The sequence below is a fragment of the Cricetulus griseus genome, chromosome 7, assembly GCF_003668045.3.
Source record: "Cricetulus griseus strain 17A/GY chromosome 7, alternate assembly CriGri-PICRH-1.0, whole genome shotgun sequence".
In the NCBI taxonomy this organism is placed as follows: domain Eukaryota; kingdom Metazoa; phylum Chordata; class Mammalia; order Rodentia; family Cricetidae; genus Cricetulus; species Cricetulus griseus.
Window position 1 is genome coordinate 64,255,179 of NC_048600.1, and position 23,809 is coordinate 64,278,987.

A 23,809-nucleotide genomic window follows, 5' to 3' on the forward strand; every position below is an offset into this window, starting at 1 on the left:
GACAGCCTCCAAAGCCACAGAGAAATCCTGTCTCGAAAAACCAAAAAAACAAAACAAAACAAAAGAAAAACAAAAACAAAAACAAAAAAATGACTATTGGAGAATACCATAAATTTAGATTTCTTGATTTTTTTTTCTTTAAGTTAAACCATACACGCACCATATGGCTTCCAAGTGAGCAAATGTTGGGCCAGTTCTCGTGACCTTCCTCAGGAGATGAGGGGCTTGGAGAGCAGTGGGGAGAAGGAGGAGACAGCCGGGAACTAGGGCGGGGTAAAGCCAGCCTCTTGACTCATCGCAGGGTCGAACTGAGGCTCCAGGTCACACTGGGGCGGTGGAGCCCCTGGCTTGGATGCAACCTCACTGCTTGCCAGACGGGTCTGCCAGCGCATCTCCATTAGGGGGCGGTTTCCGGGGCGGCCCAGCTTTCCTTCGGACCTGGGGAATCCCCATCCCAGAAGCTCCCAGGTTTGAGCTCTGCCTTATCTTGGTCAAGATCCTGTATGTCTTCCAAGGAGCGTCAGTTTTCTGTTTTCTCAGCCAAGCCCACTTCGCTGCCTGGCAGGATGAGAAAAAGTTCACAAGCCTAGTGTGTACTACTTTTTCTTAATCTGAAAAGAGTTTGGCACTGAAGGGCATATTGCAAGAACCGGAGCCCAGTGTGTGTGTGTGTGTGTGTGTGTGTGTGTGTGTGTGTGTGTGTGTGTGTGTGTGTCTGTGTGTGTGTCTGTGTGTGTGTGTCTGTGTGTGTGTGTCTGTGTGTGTGTGTGTCTGTGTGTGTGTGTGTGTGTGTGTCTGTGTGTGTGTGTGTCTGTGTGTGTCTCTGTGTGTGTGTCTGTGTGTGTGTGTGTGTGTGTGTGTGTGTCTGTGTGTGTGTGTGTGTGTCTGTGTGTGTCTGTGTGTGTCTGTGTGTGTCTGTGTGTGTCTGTGTGTGTCTGTGTGTGTCTGTGTGTGTCTGTGTGTGTCTGTGTGTGTCTGTGTGTGTCTGTGTGTGTCTGTGTGTGTCTGTGTGTGTCTGTGTGTGTCTGTGTGTGTCTGTGTGTGTCTGTGTGTGTCTGTGTGTGTCTGTGTGTGTCTGTGTGTGTCTGTGTGTGTCTGTGTGTGTCTGTGTGTGTCTGTGTGTGTCTGTGTGTGTCTGTGTGTGTCTGTGTGTGTCTGTGTGTGTCTGTGTGTGTCTGTGTGTGTCTGTGTGTGTCTGTGTGTGTCTGTGTGTGTCTGTGTGTGTCTGTGTGTGTCTGTGTGTGTCTGTGTGTGTCTGTGTGTGTCTGTGTGTGTCTGTGTGTGTGTGTGTGTGTGTGTGAGAGAGAGAGAGAGAGAGAGAGAGAGAGAGAGAGAGAGAGGATGTTCTCTGTGCATCCCCGGCCTGGTTTTAACCTCAAGAGGAATTGAGAGGTTTGTTCTACAGTTATCGTAGTTTACAAATGAAGAAACTGAGGCACAGAGCGACCCGTCCCCCTGGCTAAGGTTTCTTGTCTAGTTTGTCTGACTTAAAGTCTGAACTCAAGGTGTTTGCCGCCCAATGGCCGTCCTCTCTCCCCTTACAGTAGGGATTGGCGCTTGGGAGCCGCCCCTCACTCCTTTCCTCGAGTCTTGGGGGGCCCCCGCCGTTGTCAGGACAACCAGGGACCACCAATGAGGGGCAAGCAGGCGGCATGAGGCCCCGCCCTAGCCCCACCCCTCTGAGAGGGCTAGTGGCTATAAGGGCAGGAGGCCGAGCGGCGGGAGCCTGAGCCAGGGAGCGCGAGGCACAGAGAGTCGTCTGAGTGTCTGGAGCGATCTGCAGCCACCATGTGCGGTGAGTTCAGGACAGCCTGCTTTACAAGCTTTCAGAGCCTAGGCCAGAGAGCCAGGCGGAGGGGACCTGCTGGGGGCGGCGATGGTGGGGCTTTCATTACCCAGGCCTGCCGTCCCCGCTTCTGGCCCCGGAGTGACGTCTCGGGGACATAGGGGGCGTGGGGAGGGGGGCGACTAAACTCGGTGTGAGAAGACTCAAACCCGGACCGCACAGAGTAGAGGCAACCGGGCGGGTCCCGGACTTGGATCCTCGCAACACAGAGGTGTCTCCACCCCATGTATCGGGAGGGCGCTTCCTTCACTTGGCCCACAAAGGCCGCCACGAGCAAGCTTAAGCATCCTAGGCGCGGAGTGGCGGTCCCGAGTCCCAGTCCGCCGCGCCCACCGAGGACGGGCGACCTCACCTGTGCCGTGTCAGCAGCCCGCCCCGGGGCGTCCGGAGCAGCTCCGGGTGCTCTCGGAAGGGTTTGCGCGTCTTTCTGGCGACCCGAAATGAACCTCCTCCTGTCCCTAGAAGGGTGGGTCCTGTGGTGAAGCTTTGCTGGAAAGGGTTCTGGGAGACGCGAGAGACAGTGACTCCCCGGAACCTTGGCCCGAAGCTAGGAGCGGGAGCCCTGGACTTGATAGCAGCGCAGCCCCGGGCGACGCCGAGGTGTCCGCCGGGCTTTGGGAGCAGAAAGGAGGGCTGTCGCCCTGGGCGCACATCTGCAATTCCTTACCCTCCTGGCTGGCTGGGCCGCCTCCGCTGGCTGTCTGGCCGGGGGAAAGCCGGGAACTTCTGGACAAAAGGTCACTGTGCTTTTTTTTCCGCCTTGAGTAGGATTCTGTTACCCACTCCAGCCCCCTGCGGCTGGAGAACCTGGTGGAACTTTTGAAGCCATGAAAGGCGCCTCTCTGACTTTGCTGAGGGCTTGTGGGGTGGGGTGTGCCAGTGGGTGAGTCCAAAGCCAAGATCTGTACAGGCCTTGTTTCAGGGGAAAGGAACCACTGACCTGGGAGCAGGCAGGAGGCTTTGAGACACTGGCTCGCCCAGAGACAGCCCGGTCAGTTTAAATTCTTGGTCCAGCAGACAGAATCTTACGACTCCCAGGCAATCCTTGGCAATGTGTAGGTAAGGTTGCCTCAGTCGTTTCTGGACACAGAAATGACACAAAGAAGGAAGTTTTGTCAGATTCAAGTCTCTAGCCACCAGTGGCCTTAGAGCCAGACTATGCAAGAACTTCAAACTATTTGAACTATTTGGCTTTGCTTGCTGATCCTCAGATGGCCCTCCGTTCCCACCACCAACCACCTGAGCCTTCCACCCTGCTTTCTCCTAGCATCTGCCTTTCTCTTGTGTCTTTCCAAGTTCTGGAGGGCCGTCTCCTCCAAGTCTTTGGAAGAGATCAAGTTTGAAGTTGTAACCAACCTGTATCTTTTCTAGACTTTGGTATTGATTTGTGACTGAGTAGAAGTGCTTCCAGGTCACCAAAGGATGTCTAGGACTGAGGAGACATCTTGGCCCAGCTGAACTTCTATTCGGAGATTCAGAACCAGATTCAAAGGAAATGGATGAACTAAGCTAGGCCTCCTCAAACTTCAGTTTTTCTTTGAGGTCATCCTTACTAATGTCTACCCCAGTGCCCTGCCTTCAGCCAGGGGGTCCTGTAACATCCAGACTAAAGACAAAACATACTGTGTTTTTAGTGCTTTCTGTCACTTACCAGGCTCCCTTTGTCCCTGGTTTAGAGCTCCCAGCACAGGTGCCTAGAATTGAACACATTGGTCTGGGTTCTCTCGTACTGTACCATCTGTATGAGTTCGTCACAGGATAATGGTTTTCCTTTTATGGTTGTTTTCTCTTATGGTGTAGTGAATTTGACAGGAAAATGGTAACGATCGCACTTTTTGCACAAGCATACAGCAATATTGGATCAGTTCCCCTCTACATTTGGGGAAACTGAGGCCCAGTGAGTTCTGTCTAAACAAGAACTTTCAGATCATTTCACTTCCCTGGGCCACGGCTGTGTCTTTTATTCAGAAAAGCCTCAGGTTTCAGGGGTCAAGAACAAAGGCCTGTCCTTATCAGCCAGCTGATGACCAGGCTCTGATGATGTCCCCATCCACAGAAAGCTGGGGCCCAACAGGATCCCACCCTCCACAAACAGAACAGATGCATTCCAAAGCCTTCAATGTGTTGAGGGTTTATCTGAACGGACCCTTAAGTACTGTCTTAGCTTCCTTTCCTGTCACTTTCAGAAAATATCCCAACAGAAGGAACTTAAGGGAGAAAGGGCTTATTCCAAGTTACAGCCCCTCATTGTGGGAGAACCCAGGTTGCAGGAGCAGGAGGCAGCTAAACAGAGTGAATCCACAGTCATGAGCAGAGAACAGGAATGAATGCATGTAGCACTTAGTTCCCTACCTTCTTTTCATTCAGCCCAGCACCCAGCCCATAAAATGGTCCCACCTACATTCAGGGTGAGCCTTCTCACGTAACTAACCCAAGTAAAAAAATCTACTCCAAGCATGCCCACAGGCCAGCTTAATCTGGACAGACCTTCATTGAGCCTCCCTCCCTGGGTGATTGTAGAAAGATCCACTATTAAATCTAACCATCACAGCTTTATTGACATCAGAGAGTGGCTTGCATTCTGTTGACTTTCTGTAGTCCAGTCCGTGACCACAAGAGGATAATTCAGCTGGCAACTGTTGCCACAGAGAGGATACCTCAGGCATAGGTTATTCCCTGGTAGTAACAGGGTAAACCAGGCAGACCGACAGCTTTTGTTCACTGCGCAGGTTTTAAACATTTTTTTAAAAAATGAATTACCAGGTCACAAAATTAGGAGAGCTCATGTAAGTGTTTATGTGTGTGTGTGTGTGTGTGTGTGTGTGTGTGTGTGTGTGTGTGTGTGTGTTTTCTCTTGAAAAATATATTCAAAGATGAGCAACCATATTTCTGAATGGTACTTCTGGTAGTCTCTTAGATGATGGGCACAAGCTATTTCCTGGGTGTCTCATTCACTGAGGCATCGTGTGGCTACGTGCTGGCTCCCAGTAGTTTGGAACTCCAGCACAGCATAGAGGAACAGTTAGCTAACTGCCAAGAGGAATGAGAGGCCAGTGGTGGTGCCTCTAGACTCAAATGTGAGGGCCACAGAGACAGGGGCATGCAGACATGCCAGGCTAGGGGCACAGCAGCACTCCAATCTGTGTCTCATGGTCACATGGCCTTTTCTTTTTCCATGGCCAATCTCCCTCTATCTCCCTCTTAAAAGGACCTGTGGTTCTCTGCAGAACTCTCAGATTATCTGAGGTAGTTTGAGATCCTTTTGCTCTCATCTGTAGAGACTTTCCTTATATAAAGCAAACTCTGTCTTGCTGTAGATAGACTGACTCTTCCATCTACCATCTCCAAAGCTGTTCGAATGCTTGGAATCCTGGATGTTCAAGTCTTGACCTTGAGGGCCTAATTCAGGGCCTAACCTGCATAAACAGGTTTCCTAAACCCCCATTCACCCAAGCACTCTGGACCCAGCACTCTCAGACTGAACCCATGACTGTCAGAAGGTGAGTGAAGGATCATTTAAATACCTCCAGCTTCATGGGCATTATGCCACTCACCTAATTGGACCAAACAGATTTCCTCATTTATTTAAATGTTAGCTGCTGTGCCATATAAGGAGGCACTTATAGCATCTCCTGCCCTCCATTCACAGGGTACACATTCTCCCTGATCCCTAAGAGAAGCAGCCATGGATTTTATTTCTCCAGATTTGTCCAGAATTGCACTCCTTCGTGCTTGCAAGCACACTAAGTGTATCTGCTTATATATAGAAAGCTCTTGGGGAGAACTGTCCAGTGTAAGAGGACTTGCCTTTCATCTCAGCTGGAGTGCAGCTCTTCTGTGTCAATAGTTTAGGTAGTGTCCATCCAGGGGGATTAGAAGACTTCTTCCAACATTCAAAATGGAATCAGCTATGACACTCATTTCTTCCTTGTGACATTTCAGTTCGTAGCTGGATTCTTCAGAAGGAAGCAACGTCTTTTGAGAATTGGAGTTGAGAACATAGACAAACCCTGGGATCAGTTGTTTGGCTTAATCTTGCTCCAAGCCTTGTTTGTGAAAAAGGGCAAAACAGAGACCCTCTACCCAGTCATGTGATGGTATATATTGCTTTCTGGTTTACCATTAAAAATTAATTATGTACATGTGTGTTGTGGGGATCACGTTCCTGTGAGTACAGAAACTCACAGAGGCCAAAAGAGAGTGTCTACTACTCTGGAGCTGGAGTTTCAGGCAGTACTCTTACCCACTGAGCCATCTCTTCACCCACTGGTATCTTGGTTTCTGTGGTATACATACTCCCACCACAGTTAGTTTCAGGTGAGGGCCATGGGAAGTCCCTGAATGAGTAATTGGGAAAAATAGAGCAGCCATCTGGCTTCTGGAAGCCATCAGGGCAATCACAGCACACCTATAGGTGCCTCTAGTACTGATGTTGGCACTCATTTGGGACCTGAGCTTGAGTCCTTTGGAAGAGCCGTGTGCACCCTTAACCACTGAGCCATTTCTCCAGGCCTTTGGTAGAGCATTTGAATCCAGCCATTGTTCACAGAGCAGGGTTCCCTCCATGCTGGCTGCTCCCTTCTCTATGCCTTCCTATCTTGTGCTCCACCACAAGATAGGAAGTCTCCCTTACCTAGGCTTTCCCAGATCCAGAAAAATTGTCAAATCGTGAATCATAGCATTAGTAAATAGCACAAAAACAAAACAAAACAAAAAAAACAGTTTCATGTAGCCCAGGCTGACCTCAACTTGGTATAAACTTAAAGAAGACTTCGAACCTTGCTTGTTGGTTTTTGTCAAGACAGGTTTTCTTTTTCTTTTTCTTTTTCTTTTTTAAGTTATTTTAAGCAGGCAGTGGTGGCACACACCTTTATCCCGGCACTCGAGGGGCAGAAACAGGTGGATCTCTGTGAGTTCGAGGCCAGCCTGGTCTACAGAGCGAGTGCCAGGATAGCCTCCAAAGCCACACAAAGAAATCCTGTCTCGAAAAACTAAATAATAATAATAATTTATTTTATGTGCATTGGTGTGATGGCTTCAGATCTCCTGGAACTGGGGTTACAGACTGCTGTGAGCTGCCATGTGAGTGCTGGGTTTTGAGCCTGGGTCCTCTGGAAGAGCAGTGTATGCTCTTAACCACAGAGTCATCTCTCCAGCTCTGAGACAGGGTTTCTTTGTATAGCCCTGGCTGTCCTGGAACTTGTGTGTACTCCTATGGAGTCTAGAGGACACCAGGCCCCTGAACTAGAGTTACAGGCCACTGCAAGCTACCTGATGTGGGTGCTGGGAACTGAACTCCATCCTCTGCTAGAGCAGCAAGTGTTGGGTCCATTCAGTGTCCATGGCCAGGTCTTCAAAATCGCTCACTGTTCTGTAAGAACTTGACAGTAGGGCTACATATTACGTGGTGTGCCTGCTTCTACTCACCCCCTCTTAAGGAGGCAGCAGGAATTGTCATTTGCACATCAATTAATTGGTCTAACCCAGTCTAGTGAAGGCCAGTCAGAGAAGGCATAGCCTCATACCCCTGGCTCAGTGGCCTCACCACACTTGTAGGCCTTGCTCAAGAAAGTAGAGCTGCCTCAACTTCCCCAACACAAACACAGAAGAATTTCATGAACATTTCCTTGAGATAGAGAAACAAACAAAACAAAACAAAACAACTGACTTGACCCTGCTTTCCTATGTAGACAATTTGGTATTTCATTTACATTAGACTCCTGGTCTCTTTGATTCTGAAAATGGTGGTAGTCAGTAGGATGTTCAGCATTGTGGGTGGATGGTGATGTAGTTCCCATGGTGAAGACTCAGGCTGGGCCTCTCTGGGTGGAGTTGCTTGCCCTCACTCAGGCAGACAACAGTGTTCTCATTGGGAAACCAATGTGCAGAGATGGACTATCAGCAGGACCAGAGGAATCCCGGCCTGCCCTCTTTGAAGCTATTTCCTCTCATCCTCTAGATTCCCATCCTCCAGTCCCTCCCCTACCCCAACCACTCAAGGGACTGTGGATAAATTCTAAATGTTCAGAGTTGGCCGGCACTCAAGAGAACATTGCTTCCCTAAACTGGTCATCATCATTATCTGTCACTTAGAGGCTGACCTCTGAACTTTAGGGACCCCTGTTTGCATGACTCCTGTGGAGTCCCTAAGTGATCTCCAAGCCTGTGCAGGAGGCAAATGATTTCTAATAATCAGACCTATCTTTGCCTGGCTGAGAAGCTGTCTCGGGCCTTCTTGCAAGGCAGCTTATCTTTGGTTGTCTTCATTCATTTATTTATGCATGCATGAATGCATGCATGCATTCAACAGCTGTTTATTGTGCACCTAACACAGCTTTTATGTGGTGGGTATGCTAATGTAGATGTGGCTGTGTATAGTAGAATGTAAAAGGTTGTATATAGTGGGGAGTCAAACAAAAGAGAGAGAAAGCAAGTATATGAAACAAATAGTTGTGTGTCCTCTAAGGTGGGGACCCTGCTAGCTAATACAGAGTGAATAGAAGACACTTTTGTAAACAGCCAGCAACTCTTGGAGATGTCTTCCCCAGTCTGACAAGAAGCATGTCCCCACTCTCAGCCCTTAGTCCCTCTGCCTACAAATCACAGCTCTGGGGACTCCTATGCCTCTAGGATCTCCTTCACCCCACTCTGTAAGGCTCATCCCTGCATCTCACTGAATCACAACAGCAACAAGGCCCCAAGGACTAGCGATCTGTTGAATTAAACTTTGCTCAAATCGCAGCCAGATCACACATTTGGCTTAACCGTCATTTCCCCAGAGGGTCAAGAAAAAGAAGAGTGGCAGTGTTCCCCCACACCCTGACTTTATTTGACATTCACTTCTTGAGGACTGACCATGTACTGTAGGAATGCACCGCATTTGCACTGATGGGAGCCTCGGGGTGGGAAGCTCCTTGTCTCGTTTCATTCAAATGGACACTTGTTGTGCGACAGCTTTCTGAGGGCTTTACAAAGATGTTCCGAACTGTCGTAATTACCCTGCTAAGTAGTTGCTGCCATCACTGCTGCTTCACTGATAAAATCAAGTGACTGGGGTTCAGTGACTTGTCAAGGCCACACAGAATGCACAGGGCACGGATGGGATCAGAGATGGGCATTTGGCCCTGGCTGTAGACTTCAGGCCCATCTTCTGTGGTCCTTGCTGTCACATAGCCAGTAAATGGGAGGGAGAGGATGTTGTGGCCCTAAGCCTATTCTTTTATGGACCTGATGGGGAGTTGTGTTCCCGTCTTTTCTACACTCTTATGGCTACTGTTCTTCCAGGTGATCATAGCCTGGAAGCCACAGTGAGGTCAGCTCAGCTCAGGAGGAGGTAGAGACATAGGAAGGGAGTGGGAGACTGCAACTGAGACCTTGGAAGGGAAGGGCATGTGCTGACCCAAGGGGAGGCTTGTAACCACCCAAAGTAGCACTGATCTCTAAGAGCCGAGCAGGGATTTGGCCAGAAATCCCAGGTGTCTATTACTGGATCTGTCTTTGAGAGTCTCAGCCCTCCTCACTGGCATGGCAGTCCCCACAGGAAAACAGGATTAACCAGGCCTGTGACACATTCACCCTTGCTCAAGCAGTTCATCCTTTGTTCTTGGCTAGGATGACATGGGAGATTTTCTCTCTTTCTTATTTTAACTTTACACTTATGTGTACTTATTTTATGTGTATTGTATGTATATGTGCATGCTTGTGCCATGGCACTCATGTGACTCTCCTTCCACCATGTGAGCTCCAAGGATTAAACTCAGGTCATCAGGCTTGGCGGCCAGCACCTTTACCACTGAACCACCTTGCTGGCCTTGGAGATTTCCCCCCACCCCCACCCCCGCTTAGATTTTTCAAGACAGAGTTTCTCTATGTAGCCTTGGCTGTGCTGGAACTTGATCTGTAGACCAGGCTGGCCTCAAACTCATCGAGATCTGCCTGCCTCTGCCTCCCGAGTGCTGGGATTAAAGAGGTACACCACCACTTCCCCACAGATTTTTCTCATTAAACCTTTTCTAGGGTTGAGACGCTAGCTCAGTGCTTGCCTAGTATGACTGAGGCAAGGATGAGAAGGATGGAGAAGAGGAAAGTGAGAGATGGTCTAGGGGCATGAGTGGGCAGATTACGTACAATTCCACCCTTTTATCTAACAGGGACTTAAACCCTTGAATTTTGGTATCCTGGGACATCCTGAACCCATTCTCTTACAGACACAGATGGGAGACCTCTCCACATGGCTTTCCATCACACCCTGCATGATTTGTTTATGTTCCACGAGATGCTTTGTTCCTTTCATACATCTTGGAGATTTGATTCCTTTCTGAAAAGAGTACCCTAGCCCCATCGTTTTTCTCAGCGGAGGACTCTGCCTGCCCCTGCCTGCTTGCTGTGTGTATCTGCGGTGGTCTTTACCTGGGTCCAGGCAAGCACCAGACTGTCTCCAATCTGTAGAGGTCACATACAAGCCTGAGCTGCTAACCTTTTATGGGTACACATGCACTTCTGTGAAGATGTGTGTTGGGTGTGTTTCTAGAACTGAAATAGCTCTTATCACGACACATGTTCAGTTTTCATTTCAGATGTCTACCAAACGCCTTCTAAAGAGGTGGCATGAACTTAAATGCTCACTGCCAAACCGATCTTCTCTGTTTAAAACTGCGTTTTCATCATCACTTCATCTTACAGATGGGATGGTGGATTCCAAGAGGCAATTCTGACAAGAGAAATTCCTAGGAAAGCAGCCTTCTTCTACTTTACGATCTTTTTACAAAAATGATGTGATTTATAACTAGCAGAATGTGTACTAATTTATTCATTTCAGTTCAGCTTTGTGCTAACCCAACTGGCCAGGAAGAGGGGTGGTGCTTCCCTAATGCAGAAGTCACTGAATAGATATTTCACGATGAAAATGAAAAGATTTATGTTTCTTGTGCAAAGGCCTCAAAAACCCTCTTTGGCAGCTTGCTCCTCGGACTCCCAAACTGTGCTTCCACTGCCTGCCAAGCTGCTGGCTGGGTGTCAACACAGCTGGTGGTCCTGAGGACAAGGACATTTTAATGTCCCACCAGGGGGCTCTAATGTGCCCCTTTCCCCAAGCTGTTACAGATCTTCAGTGCCATGCAAAAACATACGTGATAGGTTGAGTATTAGGAGGTGGAATGTGGTTGGAAGAAGAGAGGCAGCAAGGAAAGTTGGGAGAGCTGAATCCAGAGGCTTCCTGCCCCAAATAATCCAGATTTAAAGGCTTTAAAAAAAAAAAACAACTTTATTTATATTTATAGATACATAAATTTTATAGATATACAAAAATACTCAGGACCCAAGATATCAATATTCATAATATTAACTAAGTATCATGGGAAAATAGGACCCATGACAGGAAGAAAAGTCAATGAATCTAAACCGATACACACACTTGCTTGACTGCATTCCATACAATCTGAAACTTCACTGGTGTATATTCATTGTACATGTATTAGGTTCATGAAGATCCTGGAGTAATCAATTATTTTGACTGTGTTCACCATCACCCACCCTTCTGTTTAAAATATTTTCAAATAGGTGAGAGTCACCTTTCTAGTCCTTTATGTTTTCTGCATTGAATATCAAATCCCCTTAATGGGTGTAGGTGTAATTCTGGAACATTTGCGGGGTGCTAGGAAAATGTAATTTAAAAAGACTCCAAGGGGAGGCCCTTTGGAGGGCCTTACCCTGCCTGGGGAGTGGAGGGGGGATGGCTAGGGGCAGGTGGGATGTTGGGGGGGAGGGGAGGGAGAAGGGATTGACATCTGAAGTAAGCTTGTTCCTAATTTGAACTAATAAAATAAAAAAATAAATAAAAAGACTCCAAGGGCTGAGAAGATGACTTAGTAGGCATGAGGAGCTGAGTTTGCATCTTTAACACCCATATAAAAAGCTGGGTATGGCTGCATGTGCCTGCGACCCCACTCCTGGGGAATGGAGACAGATGGATGCTGAGAGCTTGCTAGCTAGCCAGCCTAGCCTGAGTGGTGAGCTTCTAGAATCTCTGTCTCAACACAATAAAACAGAGGAAGATGTCCAAAGTCTTGTTCTAGCCTCTGCATGTTCTCACACTAGCACGTACACTCATGCATAACACACACACACACAGCCTGAAGCTGTGTCTTGTCCGTCAACTAAGCCTTTCCCATGGTCTGTGTTTGTAAATGTGCAGTGTGAGGAGTGACAACAGAAGAGGCACACATTTTTTTCTCTCACAGTTTCCCAAGTAGAACATTCCTTTTTATTGTTGATCTTTGCAACCCCAGCACATGATTTTCCTTCTCTTATTCAGTCAAGAACTTTTACCTTTTCACTTAAAAGGAAGGATGTAAGAGCACCTCTCTAGGCTATCATTTGTTGCTATTACTACTCTTGCACTTGGGGCTGTTTCGTTTTGTTTGTTTTTCGAGACAGGGTTTCTCTGTGGCTTTGGAGGCTATCCTGGAACCAGGCTGGTCTTGAACTCACACGGATCTGCCTGCCTCTGCCCCCCGAGTGCTGGGAGTAAAGGCATGTGCCACCACCAACCGGCTACTTGTGGCTGTTTTTAAACAAGACAAATATCACTTAAACACAAATGTGACACTGTGGAACATCAATCATCACCTGATCCTGTGATGCTTTGATAGCATCTGGTATTGAGAGTCTCTGACACTCATCCTGATAATGCAGACCGCTTCTAAATGGGTGGGTTATGTATACGGTGTGGATACTCTGAATAAGCAGATTAATTCATGTGCTAGCTGGAAGCCTATTTCCTCATGTTAGAATGGTGTTCAGTTTCAAACTTATGAATTATTTATCAAAATTTTGTAATTATTTTGGGGCCCAGGCTGGAAGATGGTAGCTGGAACGTCAGAAATCAAACTTCCAGATAAGGAAGACTACTGTATTGAGTGGCTTCATCTTATGTGACAGTCCCAGATAATTATATGTCCTTTTATTGACTGGAATTTTAGCCATACAACCCAGGGAATTTTCTCATTGTTCACTGAAAATTAATGACAGCAAAGGCTCACCTAGACATAGATTGTGGTAGTGACTGTACAAACTGAATAAGTCTAAAAACCTTGGAAATGTACTCTTTAAATGAGAAGCTTACACATTTATGTCTCAAAAAGGTTTTTAAATTTTCATTTTGATATCAAAAGAAAACTATCTTTAAAAAATGAAGAATGTAGCTGGGCGGTGGTGGCGCACGCCTTTAATTCCAGCACTCGGGAGGCAGAGGCAGGCGGATTTCTGTGAGTTTGAGACCAGCCTGGTCTACAAGAGCTAGTTCCAGGGCAGCCTCCAAAACCACAGAGAAACCCTGTCTCGAACAAACCAAAAATAAATAAATAAATAAATAAATAAATAAATAAATAAATAAATAAAAATAAAAAATGAGGAATGTAACAGAAATACAACTAAGAGTTAGATGTGTTTTGGTTTGAAGTGTGGGGCAGAAAGCATGAGCTACTGGGGAGGAACCAAACTGCATGCACAGCCCTTATCCTCAGCACCTCTCTCCCCTGACCTGAAGCTTTGTGTCAAAATTGCCCTTTTCTTTACAAAGAAAAACATGTGAAACTGCACAGAAAGCACACTGTGCATGCTTTTAAAAATTATATGTATGAGTGTGCCTGTGTGTACATGCACATGAGTGCAGTTGCCCTTGGAGACCAGAAGAGGGCATCAGATATCCCTGCAGCTGGAGCTAGCTGGATTTGCAGATGGTTGTATACAGCCTGATGTTGATGCTGGGAACCAAACTCTGGTCCTTATGAAAGACCTAAAACAGGGATTTTAATCTTTCCACTATGGGAAAAAAGTAAAAATAAATAAACAAACAAACAAATAAAATAAAACCAAACTGAATCCTCTTGATTTACTAGCCTACTTTAATAGGGCTTTCCCAAGAGACAGATCTATTCTGGCTGTTTTTACATTTATCCTTGGAGCAGGAACTGAGGATATACAACTCACTTAGCAGAGAGCTTGCTTGCCTTGCATGTGTGATGAAGCTAATACCCAGCATAATGCAGAAGGAAAGGAAAAGAAACAAGCTATACTGGCTAGTTGTTTTGTCAATTTAACACAAACTGAGTCATTTGGGAAGAGGAGATATTACTTGAGAAGATGTCACCATCAGACTGGGCTGAGAGATAAACCCATGCCTGGTCTTTACTGAGATTGTACTCTCCCAAGTTCTCAGCCAACGAGGAAAAAGGAGGAAGGACCTGCCCTCAGGGCAATAAAAACTGTTCCTTGCACTCCTGAGGCACAACCTCCATCCATTTGTCTTTCTAATCTCTGTTGGTGGTGCCCGGCTTTGCAAGGTCTTAAATGAATTGCTTTGCTTTTACTACTCTTAGTCCCTGGTTTATGAGCTCCTTACATCTGCCAGTCTAGCAGAGAAATTCTCTGCAGTGGAACCGTGAGGCCAAGGGTCATGACACAGGGCTCATGTGAGCTTTTGTCACAGAGAGCAGGGCTGACAGAGCACAAGTCTTCTAGAGGACAGGAGGGACAGCCCTTCTTGCTAGCCTTTCCTCCACAAGCAGCCTAGGGGGCTCTCTGAGATGCCTCCTTTGTCTGGTGTCTTTTTTCCTAAACACAACACTGATATTTTCTTAAGGTGACATTTTGTTTTCTCTTTGGACAGGAATTTTTGCATATATGAATTACAGAGTCCCCAAGACGAGGAAAGAGATCTTCGAAACCCTAATCAAGGGCCTGCAGCGGCTGGAGTACCGGGGCTACGACTCTGCAGGTAGGTCTCTGAGAGACACCCCAACATGATTGTTTCTCTTACCGGTGTTCTTTGTGGTGGGGCTTTTTCAGCATGGGAATTTCCCTGACTGTTAGGACTGTTAGGTGGGATGGCAGGGGGATTCCATGTTGGGGGAGAGATCGAAGAGAGAGATGGGGGCATGGAGACAGAGAGATAGAGAGACAGATCTGTCTGCCTCCTCAGAGGAATGGCCTAAGAGAGCTCAGGAGTGGGTGGAGCTTGTCTCTTAAAAAGGGACCTTTGCACCTGAGTACAAATCCAAGACACTGCCTGCTATGGGTGCAAGGGTGGGCACCGGAGACTGGGTGACCTTCTGGCCTTGTAAATTCTTTACCAAAGCAAATCCGGACAAGGCTTATGGGCATGCAAATGGAGGGAGATATTGCCCAAGAGGCCACAATCCAAAGAGCACTGCAGGAAAAGTGCCATTGAATAGCCTTTTGCCCTTAATGGTGGGTGTGGCAGCCAAGCCCAGGATCCCTGAACGCTCTCTCGCGCGTGCGCATGTCTCTACTATCATCTTTGCTACTTTGAAATTGATATGGGTTTGTTTTTCAAAATGAATAATCCTGAAAACTAGACAGTTCTCTTTGATCAGGAAGCTTGGGAAAGAAGTATGGGATGTGTGAGGTCCTGGGTTAGTCTCCAGGTGCACCAACTGCAGCAAACAGTACCTTGTGGCCCTACTCCTGAGTGGTATAATCAGCTCCTGGTAAGGGTCAGGGAGGCCCCAAGATACCAAACTCTTGGCATGCGCTCTTCCTTTCTATAAAATAGCACAATAATTGCATATGATCTATTTCCACCTCCTCCCAGACACTTTGTATCTTTATTTATACCTATTACAATGTAAATGCTGTGTGAATTGTTTGTTTGTTTGTTTTTTACAATGATTTGTCTTTGAGTTCAGATGCAACGTATTTATTGGTGTGTATAAATGTGTTTGAGTACACCTGTGTAAGTGTTATCATCCAGGCAAACCTGGCCTTGCCCCTTGGGGACCTTCCTGGCAGAGTGCTCACCCCTGCACCCATGGCAAGCAGTACCCTGTCTCAGTACACAGGCTCAAAAGGTCCCTTTAAGAGGCAGGCTCCACCTACTGTCTTTCTCTCTTTCCACTGGTTCTCTGATAAGGCAGGCCTCTGTCTTGTTGTCTTCTCTCTCCACTCTCTTCTCTCTCTCTCTCTCTCTCTCTCTCTCTCTCTCTCTCTCTCTCTCTCTCTCTCCCTTTTTCTTCTCTCTCCCCTATCTCTCTTCCCTTTCCCCACTCCCTTCCCTTTCCCCAGTAAAACTTCCTTCCTGTGTAAGTTCTGCCTGTATGACATGTTTGTCCCTCACCCGCCATGGTCCCACCCACCTGTGTGGCATATCATAACAGTATGTGTGACCTCACATATGCTCATGTGTGTGGAGGCCAGAGATCCATTTTATTTTTTGAGACAATGTTTTTCGTTGACTTGGAACTTGCAGATCTGTTAGGCTGAATGACCTGTTAGTTCCCAGGATCCTTCCTCCTGTCTCTACCACCACAGCCTTGGGATTACTTCACCATGACTGCCTTTTTGTTGTTGTTGTTGTTGTTATTTCAAGACAGGGTTTCTCTGTGTAGTCCTGGTTGTTCTGGAACACACATTGTAGACCAGGCTGGCTTTGAACTCACAGAGATTCCAACTGTCTCTGCCGTGCCCCCTACCTGATTGCCAGGATTAAAGAAAGGCATGCCTGACTTTTTTAGGTGTGTTCTGGAGACTGAATTCGGGTCTGTCTAAAGTATCATCTTAGCACCTCTTTTATTTTCAAGACTTCTGATCATCTGTTTGTGGGTCATGGAGATGAAGCCTTGGGCAGAGATGGCAAACTGCACCTTGTGGTGACAAAACTTAAATCCAAGATGAAAAATGTTTATGTTTTCAATTTTATGATGTTCTATAATAAGCAAACTGCTTTACTGTGATGGAAGTGTGAACAGTGGTTGCCTCTTTGGAGAAGGGGTTCTTTCTGAGTGTTTCTGTAGGTCAAGTTGGTCAGAGGCACACATCACCTACATGCTTTCTGTAAACTAGGTGTGGCCATCGATGGGAATAACCACGAAGTCAAAGAAAGGCACATCCATCTAGTGAAGAAAAAGGGGAAAGTGAAGGCTCTGGATGAAGAACTTTACAGTAAGTAGGAAATGCTCTGTGTCAGTCTGATGACTGGCACACAGGCCCTTTGAAAATACCTCATTGCCAACAGCATTTAAGACTTGTGTGACTATCAGAAGGGTTGAGACCATGTTGTAAGACTGTCTCAAAGTGTAGGACGTTTTATTCTAAGCAGCTACATGTGGAGACTCTAAAAATTATTTTAATACTTATGTGTTTAATTTAATTATTCTGGCATACAATACTGCCTTTCTATTTAGAGATAGATCATTTTCCTTTATAAATCAATTTATTTTGACTAAGAAATAAGGATGAGTTGGGTGGTTGTGGCACACACATTTAATTCCAGCACTCGGGAGGCAGAGGCAGGTGGGTCTGTGAGTTTGAGACCATCCTGGTCTTACAGAGCGAGTTCCAAGACAGTTAGGGCTACACAGAGAAACCCTGTCTTGAAAAACAACAACAGCAATAACAACAACAAAAAAAAGACCAACAACAAAAAGGCAGGGACACAGAGTCCCCTGAGCAAGCTGGCTAGCCAGACTAGCCATAATGGATGAACTGAGTTTAACGCAAGTCCTGAATCATAGAAAAAGGTAGCCACCAATCAGGGAAAACACCTCAGCATCAACCTTGGGCCTCCACACACATGAAAACATTCATGCACATACCACACAAACACATGCATGCAAACACACATACTCACACCACATATGCACACAGACAAACACACAGGCACAGTATACATGAATACAGCAACTGATTTTCTTTTTGTTTAGAGCAAGATAGCATGGACTTGAAGGTGGAGTTTGAAACACACTTCGGCATTGCCCACACACGCTGGGCCACACATGGTGTTCCCAATGCTGTCAACAGTCACCCACAGCGCTCAGACAAAGACAATGGTAAGTTATTTCTACCTCAGAATGTTTCTTCCTCTCCCTGAATGACCCATCACAGATGATCCTGGCCAGAGTGGCTTCCATGCCCACCTCAAACTTCCTTTCCCACCTGCCCAGCCCCCTTGAGACAATCTAAACATCTACTCCCCTAATTCTCTGGGGGTCACACTGGGCCTCAATCAGATCAGCACTTGGTCCCTGGGTGCTGTTGACCTAGGTACACACAGGAAATAATGGCATTTTATCACAAGGGCTCTTTGGAATTCATCCCAAGAGTGAAATATAACGGTGCATTCACTAGTTCGTTTTCCATCACTATAGCAAAGTACCTGGAGCTGGGTACTTTACAAAGAAAGGGGATTTATTTAGGTCTCAGTTATAAGGGCAGAAAATCCATGATCAAGCAGTGCATCTGCCTGACCTCTGGTGAGACCCCTTAGCTTTAACACCACATGGCTAAAAATCGAACAAACAAAACAAAAAAGGAAATTGGCTGCATGAAGATCAAGTGTGTGGCCCTCACTTCGCAACAACAAACACTTTCCAGAACTAGTGAGGACCCCATGAGAACTCTCTTAGTTTTTATCTGCAAGCATGTCTCAAAGAATTTCCCAACAGGTCCCATCTCTTAAAGGTCCTACCATCTGTCACATCATCATCCTGGGAATCCAGTGGCCACATGCCCTAAGCTCTTGAAGGATACACTCAACCCATAGCAGATAGTATGAGGAAAGCAAAACGTTCCAGAAGGCTAGGACCCTAAAGAGAAGCATGGAGTTCCTTCTTCATCCAGCTGAATTCATTTCCCTCCTGCATAAAGAGTGGTCCTGAGTGAAGGCAGATGACACTGCTGATTTTGGTCAGTGTCTAGGTACCTCCCCAAGCCCTGAATCCCAGACTCAGGGCTCAGCAGTCAAGAGTTTAAGGTTGGAGGGCAGAGGCTACAGACACACAGCCTTCCCCCTTGCCCAGTGACAAGGCAAAACCCATCAGAAGCACCTCATTTCAGAATACACTAAGAGCCAGGCAGTGGTGACACACACCTTTAATCCCAGCAGAGGCAGATGGATCTCTGTGAGCTCAAGGCCAGTCTCATCTACAAAATGAGTTTCAGAACAACCAGGATTACAGAGAAACCCCATCTTGAAAAACAGAAACAAATAAACAAACAAACAAAAAAGAGCCAAATCTTAGGGCAGGAGAGATGACTCCGAAGTTAAGAGCACTGGCTGCTCTTCCAGAGGACCCGGGTTCAATTCCCATCACCCACATAGTTGCTCAGAACTGTCTGCGATTCTAGTTCCAGGGCATCTGATGCCCCCTTCTAGCTCTGTGGGGGTACCAGGCATGCATGTGGTGCAGAGACATGCATGCAGGGAAAATACCCATACATGTGAAATAAAATGAATTAGAGAGAGGGGGAAGAAGAGAGAGAGAAAGAAAGAGAGAGAGAGAGAGAGAGAGAGAGAGAGAGAGAGAGAGCTAAAGATTGTTTGGAATATCTGGAAATATTTTTGGATAATGGAAGGCTAATCCTTCATTTGATATAGATAATTTCAGAAGAAGGAAGACTTTTTGATAATATATCCAAAGAAAGAGTTTCATGCAGGGCCAGCTGCTGAGCGCTTATCACAGGTTACTTCTTCAGGTGTAAGCTGCAGACACTGTGCAGACATCAGTCTCAATCACTGCAAATGGTACCTGCTTTACCACACGTCTGGGGGAAGAGTGTCCAGGGTTCAGCTGTCTCCCTTGGCATGTAGTTTGAACTTCACTTTTCGTTCTCAATTCTCTCTCCCCCACACTTCTCTTTCAGAGTTTGTTGTCATCCACAATGGGATCATCACAAATTACAAGGATCTAAGGAAATTTCTGGTAAGGGGCTTCCCCTGACACAATCAAATCTGGGTCAGCATTGCTCCTCCTCCTGACACTTTCACTTAGCCTGAGTGAGACTAATGTGACTGGGCCATGTCACAACCCTGATTGCGAACCTTACCCTCATCTGAACCACCATGTTAAGACCTTTTCTGAAGAGATACCAGGCTTTAGTGTTTATCTCCAGGGCTGTTGTGGTTTCACAGAATCAAAATAATGTGAACTGGGCTTCACCCAAGTAGCTTGTACTGCATAACACATCCACTCAGACACTACGTAGAATGTGAGGTGGGCAGCCAGACAGTGAATGTCCTCAGTATGAAAAGGTTTTTCAGTGTGAGCTGGGATGTGAGTGGGTTTGACTCAGCATATTTTATCATAACTGCTGCTATTTTGCAATGTCCAGATTAACGGTGAAGACAAGCTCCTGAGAAGGAAGGTCCCTGGGAATAAGAGGGTGACTCAGAGGTGTTTGGCTGCTGAGTTCTGGCAGACATTTCTTGTCCCTTCCCAGTTTTACTTGATCTTGCCTTAAGTCATATCATAAGGGACTAGAGGGAGTGATCCATTGCACAATGACCAAAATCTGTCACTCTGGGTACAACCCCATATTCCAGGAAAGCAAGGGCTACGAGTTTGAGTCAGAAACAGACACGGAGACCATTGCCAAGCTGATTAAATACGTATTCGACAACAGAGAGACTGAGGATATTACCTTTTCAACATTGGTCGAAAGAGTCATTCAACAGTTGGTGAGTTATGAGCGCCGTCTGTCTAAACACGCCTTCATTTTTCTTAAGCATTTGTACAGATCTGCACAAGGTACTGAGGGAAAGATAGTTCATTTATAGAACATGTACTTACAATGTTATATTCCGGTAGAATTTGGAGAAAGTCCAGTTTGGGAAGTAAATATCAAACAAAATGTTTGCTTCCTTTTAGCCTCTCTAAGGAGACGGTGGCTGGCATTCTAATCTATGGTTTTTATAAGCATGGGTTGTGTGCACGTGTGAATGAATGTAGCGGTCACAGTTCGTGTTGTCATCTCTAAAACCAAATTATATGCACTGTTATATATTTCTCAGATGAATGTGACTGATACTGGAGACTTAGAATTGTAGTCTTTCCTCTTTGTCAGTAAAGCAGTTGGGGAGAAATGTCCACAATTAATTACAAAATGGGAAGGGAAAAAGAGAAGGAGGGAAGTAGGCAGGCATGCATTTTCAGATTTCCAAGTTATTGGATTTTTTTAAGGGTGCATAGCAGCAGCTGTGGGACAAGAGATGTTCCCTATTCCAGTGGTTTTATGATAAGAGAGATCAGAGCACAGAGAAATGCTGAAGGGAGTGGCCTAGGAAAGACAGCAGGAGAAACTGGTGACCACATCAAACAGCTAGACTCAAGAAGCACAGCTACTCTCAAAATGGAATAGACATGGGGGCTGGGGCCTTGTACAGGGAGACAAACATGGGGATTGTGAGCTTATCCAGGGGAATAGACAAAGGGGCTGGGGCCTTGTCCAGGGGAACAGACATGGGGGCTGGTGTCACAGCAGCATTGTACCTAATATAAGTCTCTGTATGTTACTTGGGACCTTAACATGGCGGCGGGTGGAACTCGGGCAGCCTAGCAGAAAGCGCCCATGTGGCAGCAAGGCTTGGGTGGCTAGGGAGGAAAGACTTATTGTTACAGGCTGGGACTTGTCCAAGGAGGAAAACATTCCTTAAAGGAATCAGAGCAGGTGGGGCCTGCATGAGATGGGATGGGAGTGAGGGAAAGGGGTTTGGATATCTCAGAGCCCATTCCCAAGGTACCATGCCATCCAAGAACTGGTCCAAGGCTACAGCAGCCTGGAGATTGTGTTCAAAGCCCAGAATCCAGGACTCACTGGGTCAGAGACTGCTGTGGGTTATCATGCCATGGTTTTGAGATATGTCAGCCTACAGTAAAAGTTTTTAGAGTGAATCTACTGCCAAGACCCTTTGATCTGTGCCACCCTCTTTTTTTGAATTGGCTCCAAGGCCATAATTAGATACCCCAATCAAGTTTCATATAAACTGTCATAGTATTTGTATATAACATGTGCACATCCCACCTCATGTGTTTTAAATTATCTCTAGAGTGATATATTAAATATAATAGCTAATACAATGGAACCATTGTAGATGTTTCACTACATTGGATACTCTAGGGAATAGTGGCAAGAACAGTCTGGGCATGCTCACTCTGGGATAATTTTTCATGAAAAATGTAAGTAAAAAAGACATTTGGTGAGTTGGAGAAAAGGCTTATTGGTTAAGAGTGCTTACTGATCTTATAGAGGACCCAGGTTCAGTTTCCAGATCCCTGGTTGGGTGGCCCACAAACTCCACTTCCCCAGGATCTGTCGCCCTCTTATGGCCTCTGTGGGCACTGCACACACATAGTGCACACAAAGTCACATAGGTAAATAGGCATGAACATTAATCAAATAAGTACATCTTAGGAATTTGTAGTCCTGAATTAGGAAAACTAGAGGCTAGTTCTAGCTTTGTACAGGCATCAAGGTGAGGTACAGGCACAGGGGCAAATAACAGTAACAACTATAGAAATGATAATAAGAAAACTAACAGCACCAGTTCTGGATTCTCCAAAGGCCAGGCACCATTTAAGCACTTACAGAGCATTCACCTCAAACCACAAAGTCATACAGTTAGAACTGCTGTTGCCTGGGTCACAGATAAGGAAACTGAGGCATGAAGGTGGCTGAAGTGATTGCCTAATTAAGGGAAGGGATAAAGCCAGAACAGAATCCCAGGTTGGACACAATGTCGAGCCACTCCCTGAACAGGCCCCTTCCTGAGGCCCAGTGCTGGGTTTCTCTCGTCCTGGTTCTCATCCTCTGTGACTTTAGCTGCACCACTCCACTCTGGGCATCTCTAACGGGAGTTCCTTGTGAGGCTGGACTTTGACATTTGAGCATGATGCCATCTATTTGGCTTCCACTCTGACCGCATCCTCCAGAGGCTGCCTTGTACAACCCATATCTATTATGGAGAGGAGCTGAGGGTGACCTGCCATTGGTCCATAGTGGCATGGCTAGTCAGAGCAATTGCTACTCCACAACACTTCACCTTTTTTGCTTGTTTTCAGGAAGGTGCCTTTGCATTGGTTTTCAAGAGCATCCACTATCCGGGAGAAGCTGTTGCCACAAGGTAAGGCAAATACATGGGTGCTCCCAGGAACAAACAAACAAATAAATAAGGTCGAGTCATTTGGCTTGGGACACCAGGGAACTTAGGGACTCTAGCAAACTACCAGTGCTTGTTAGGTCTAAAGAACATCAGCTGTGACTGAGGCCCAGGCACTGTGCCACAGTGGCCAGTGATGCTAGAGCTCCTGTTTTGAAAAGGGAAAGCATTGACTAAATGGTAGTGGCGCACACCTTTAATCCCAGCACTCAGAAGGCAGAAGCAGGTGGATCTCTAAGTTTGAGGCCAGCCTGGTCTACAGAGTTCCAGGACAGGCTACAAAGCTACAGAGAAACCCTGTCTACAAAAACAAAACAACAAAAACAAAGGACATAACTGGAGGTGATGGTCCCTATAATGTGGGCACCTGGGCTCACTCAGCTAGTGAATAGGATAGGCATGGAGCATTGATGGGGCTGACCTGAGAGGATACTACCTTCTACCAGGCTCGGGACCTGAGGGGCATATGGTTTTTGTTGGTCCATCCCTAGAAGCTTGGATTTTCTTTTTTTCTTTTTCTTTTTTCTAAGAGCAATAAATTAATATTAAAAAATAAATGTTGGGTACTGTGCAAGCCTCACAACCTGAGTTTCATCCCTGGGATCCATGTAAAGGTAAAGGAAAAGAACTGGCTCAGGGGGCTGGAGAGATGGCTCAGAAGTTAAGAGCACTGGCTGCTCTTCCAGAGGTCCTGAGTTCAATGCCCAGCAACTACATGGTGGCTCACAACCATCTGTCATGAGATCTTGTTCCCTCTTCTGGTGTGCAGATATACATGGAAGCAAAATAATAAATACATAATAAATAAATACATAAAACCTTAAAAAAAACTGGCTCCACAGACCTCTCCATACATGCTATACCATGATTCCCCTCTCCAATAATTAATTAGTTTCATTGTAAAAATGTAATAATAAAAGTATTAGGGGTGAGGAGATAGCTGTCAGTAAAGTGTTTGCTGTTCAAGCATGAGGATTTGAGTTTTATCCCCAGCACACATATAAAAACACTGG

At 46.3% G+C, this 23,809-nt stretch overlaps 1 protein-coding gene across 1 annotated transcript in view; it reads left to right on the forward strand.

Annotated features, from left to right (window-relative positions):
* Positions 1-318: 318 nt before the first annotated feature.
* The window catches only part of Gfpt2 (glutamine-fructose-6-phosphate transaminase 2), a 44,355-nt gene continuing 20,864 nt past the window's right edge, over positions 319-23,809 (forward strand). The window contains exons 1-8 of the mRNA XM_027427659.2: positions 319-468; positions 1,545-1,795; positions 14,514-14,621; positions 16,706-16,804; positions 17,566-17,691; positions 19,505-19,563; positions 20,184-20,318; positions 22,699-22,760. Of these exons, the coding sequence (XP_027283460.1) occupies positions 1,789-1,795; positions 14,514-14,621; positions 16,706-16,804; positions 17,566-17,691; positions 19,505-19,563; positions 20,184-20,318; positions 22,699-22,760 (596 nt within the window). The 5' untranslated portion in view covers positions 319-468; positions 1,545-1,788. The remainder of the gene's footprint in view (positions 469-1,544; positions 1,796-14,513; positions 14,622-16,705; positions 16,805-17,565; positions 17,692-19,504; positions 19,564-20,183; positions 20,319-22,698; positions 22,761-23,809) is intronic.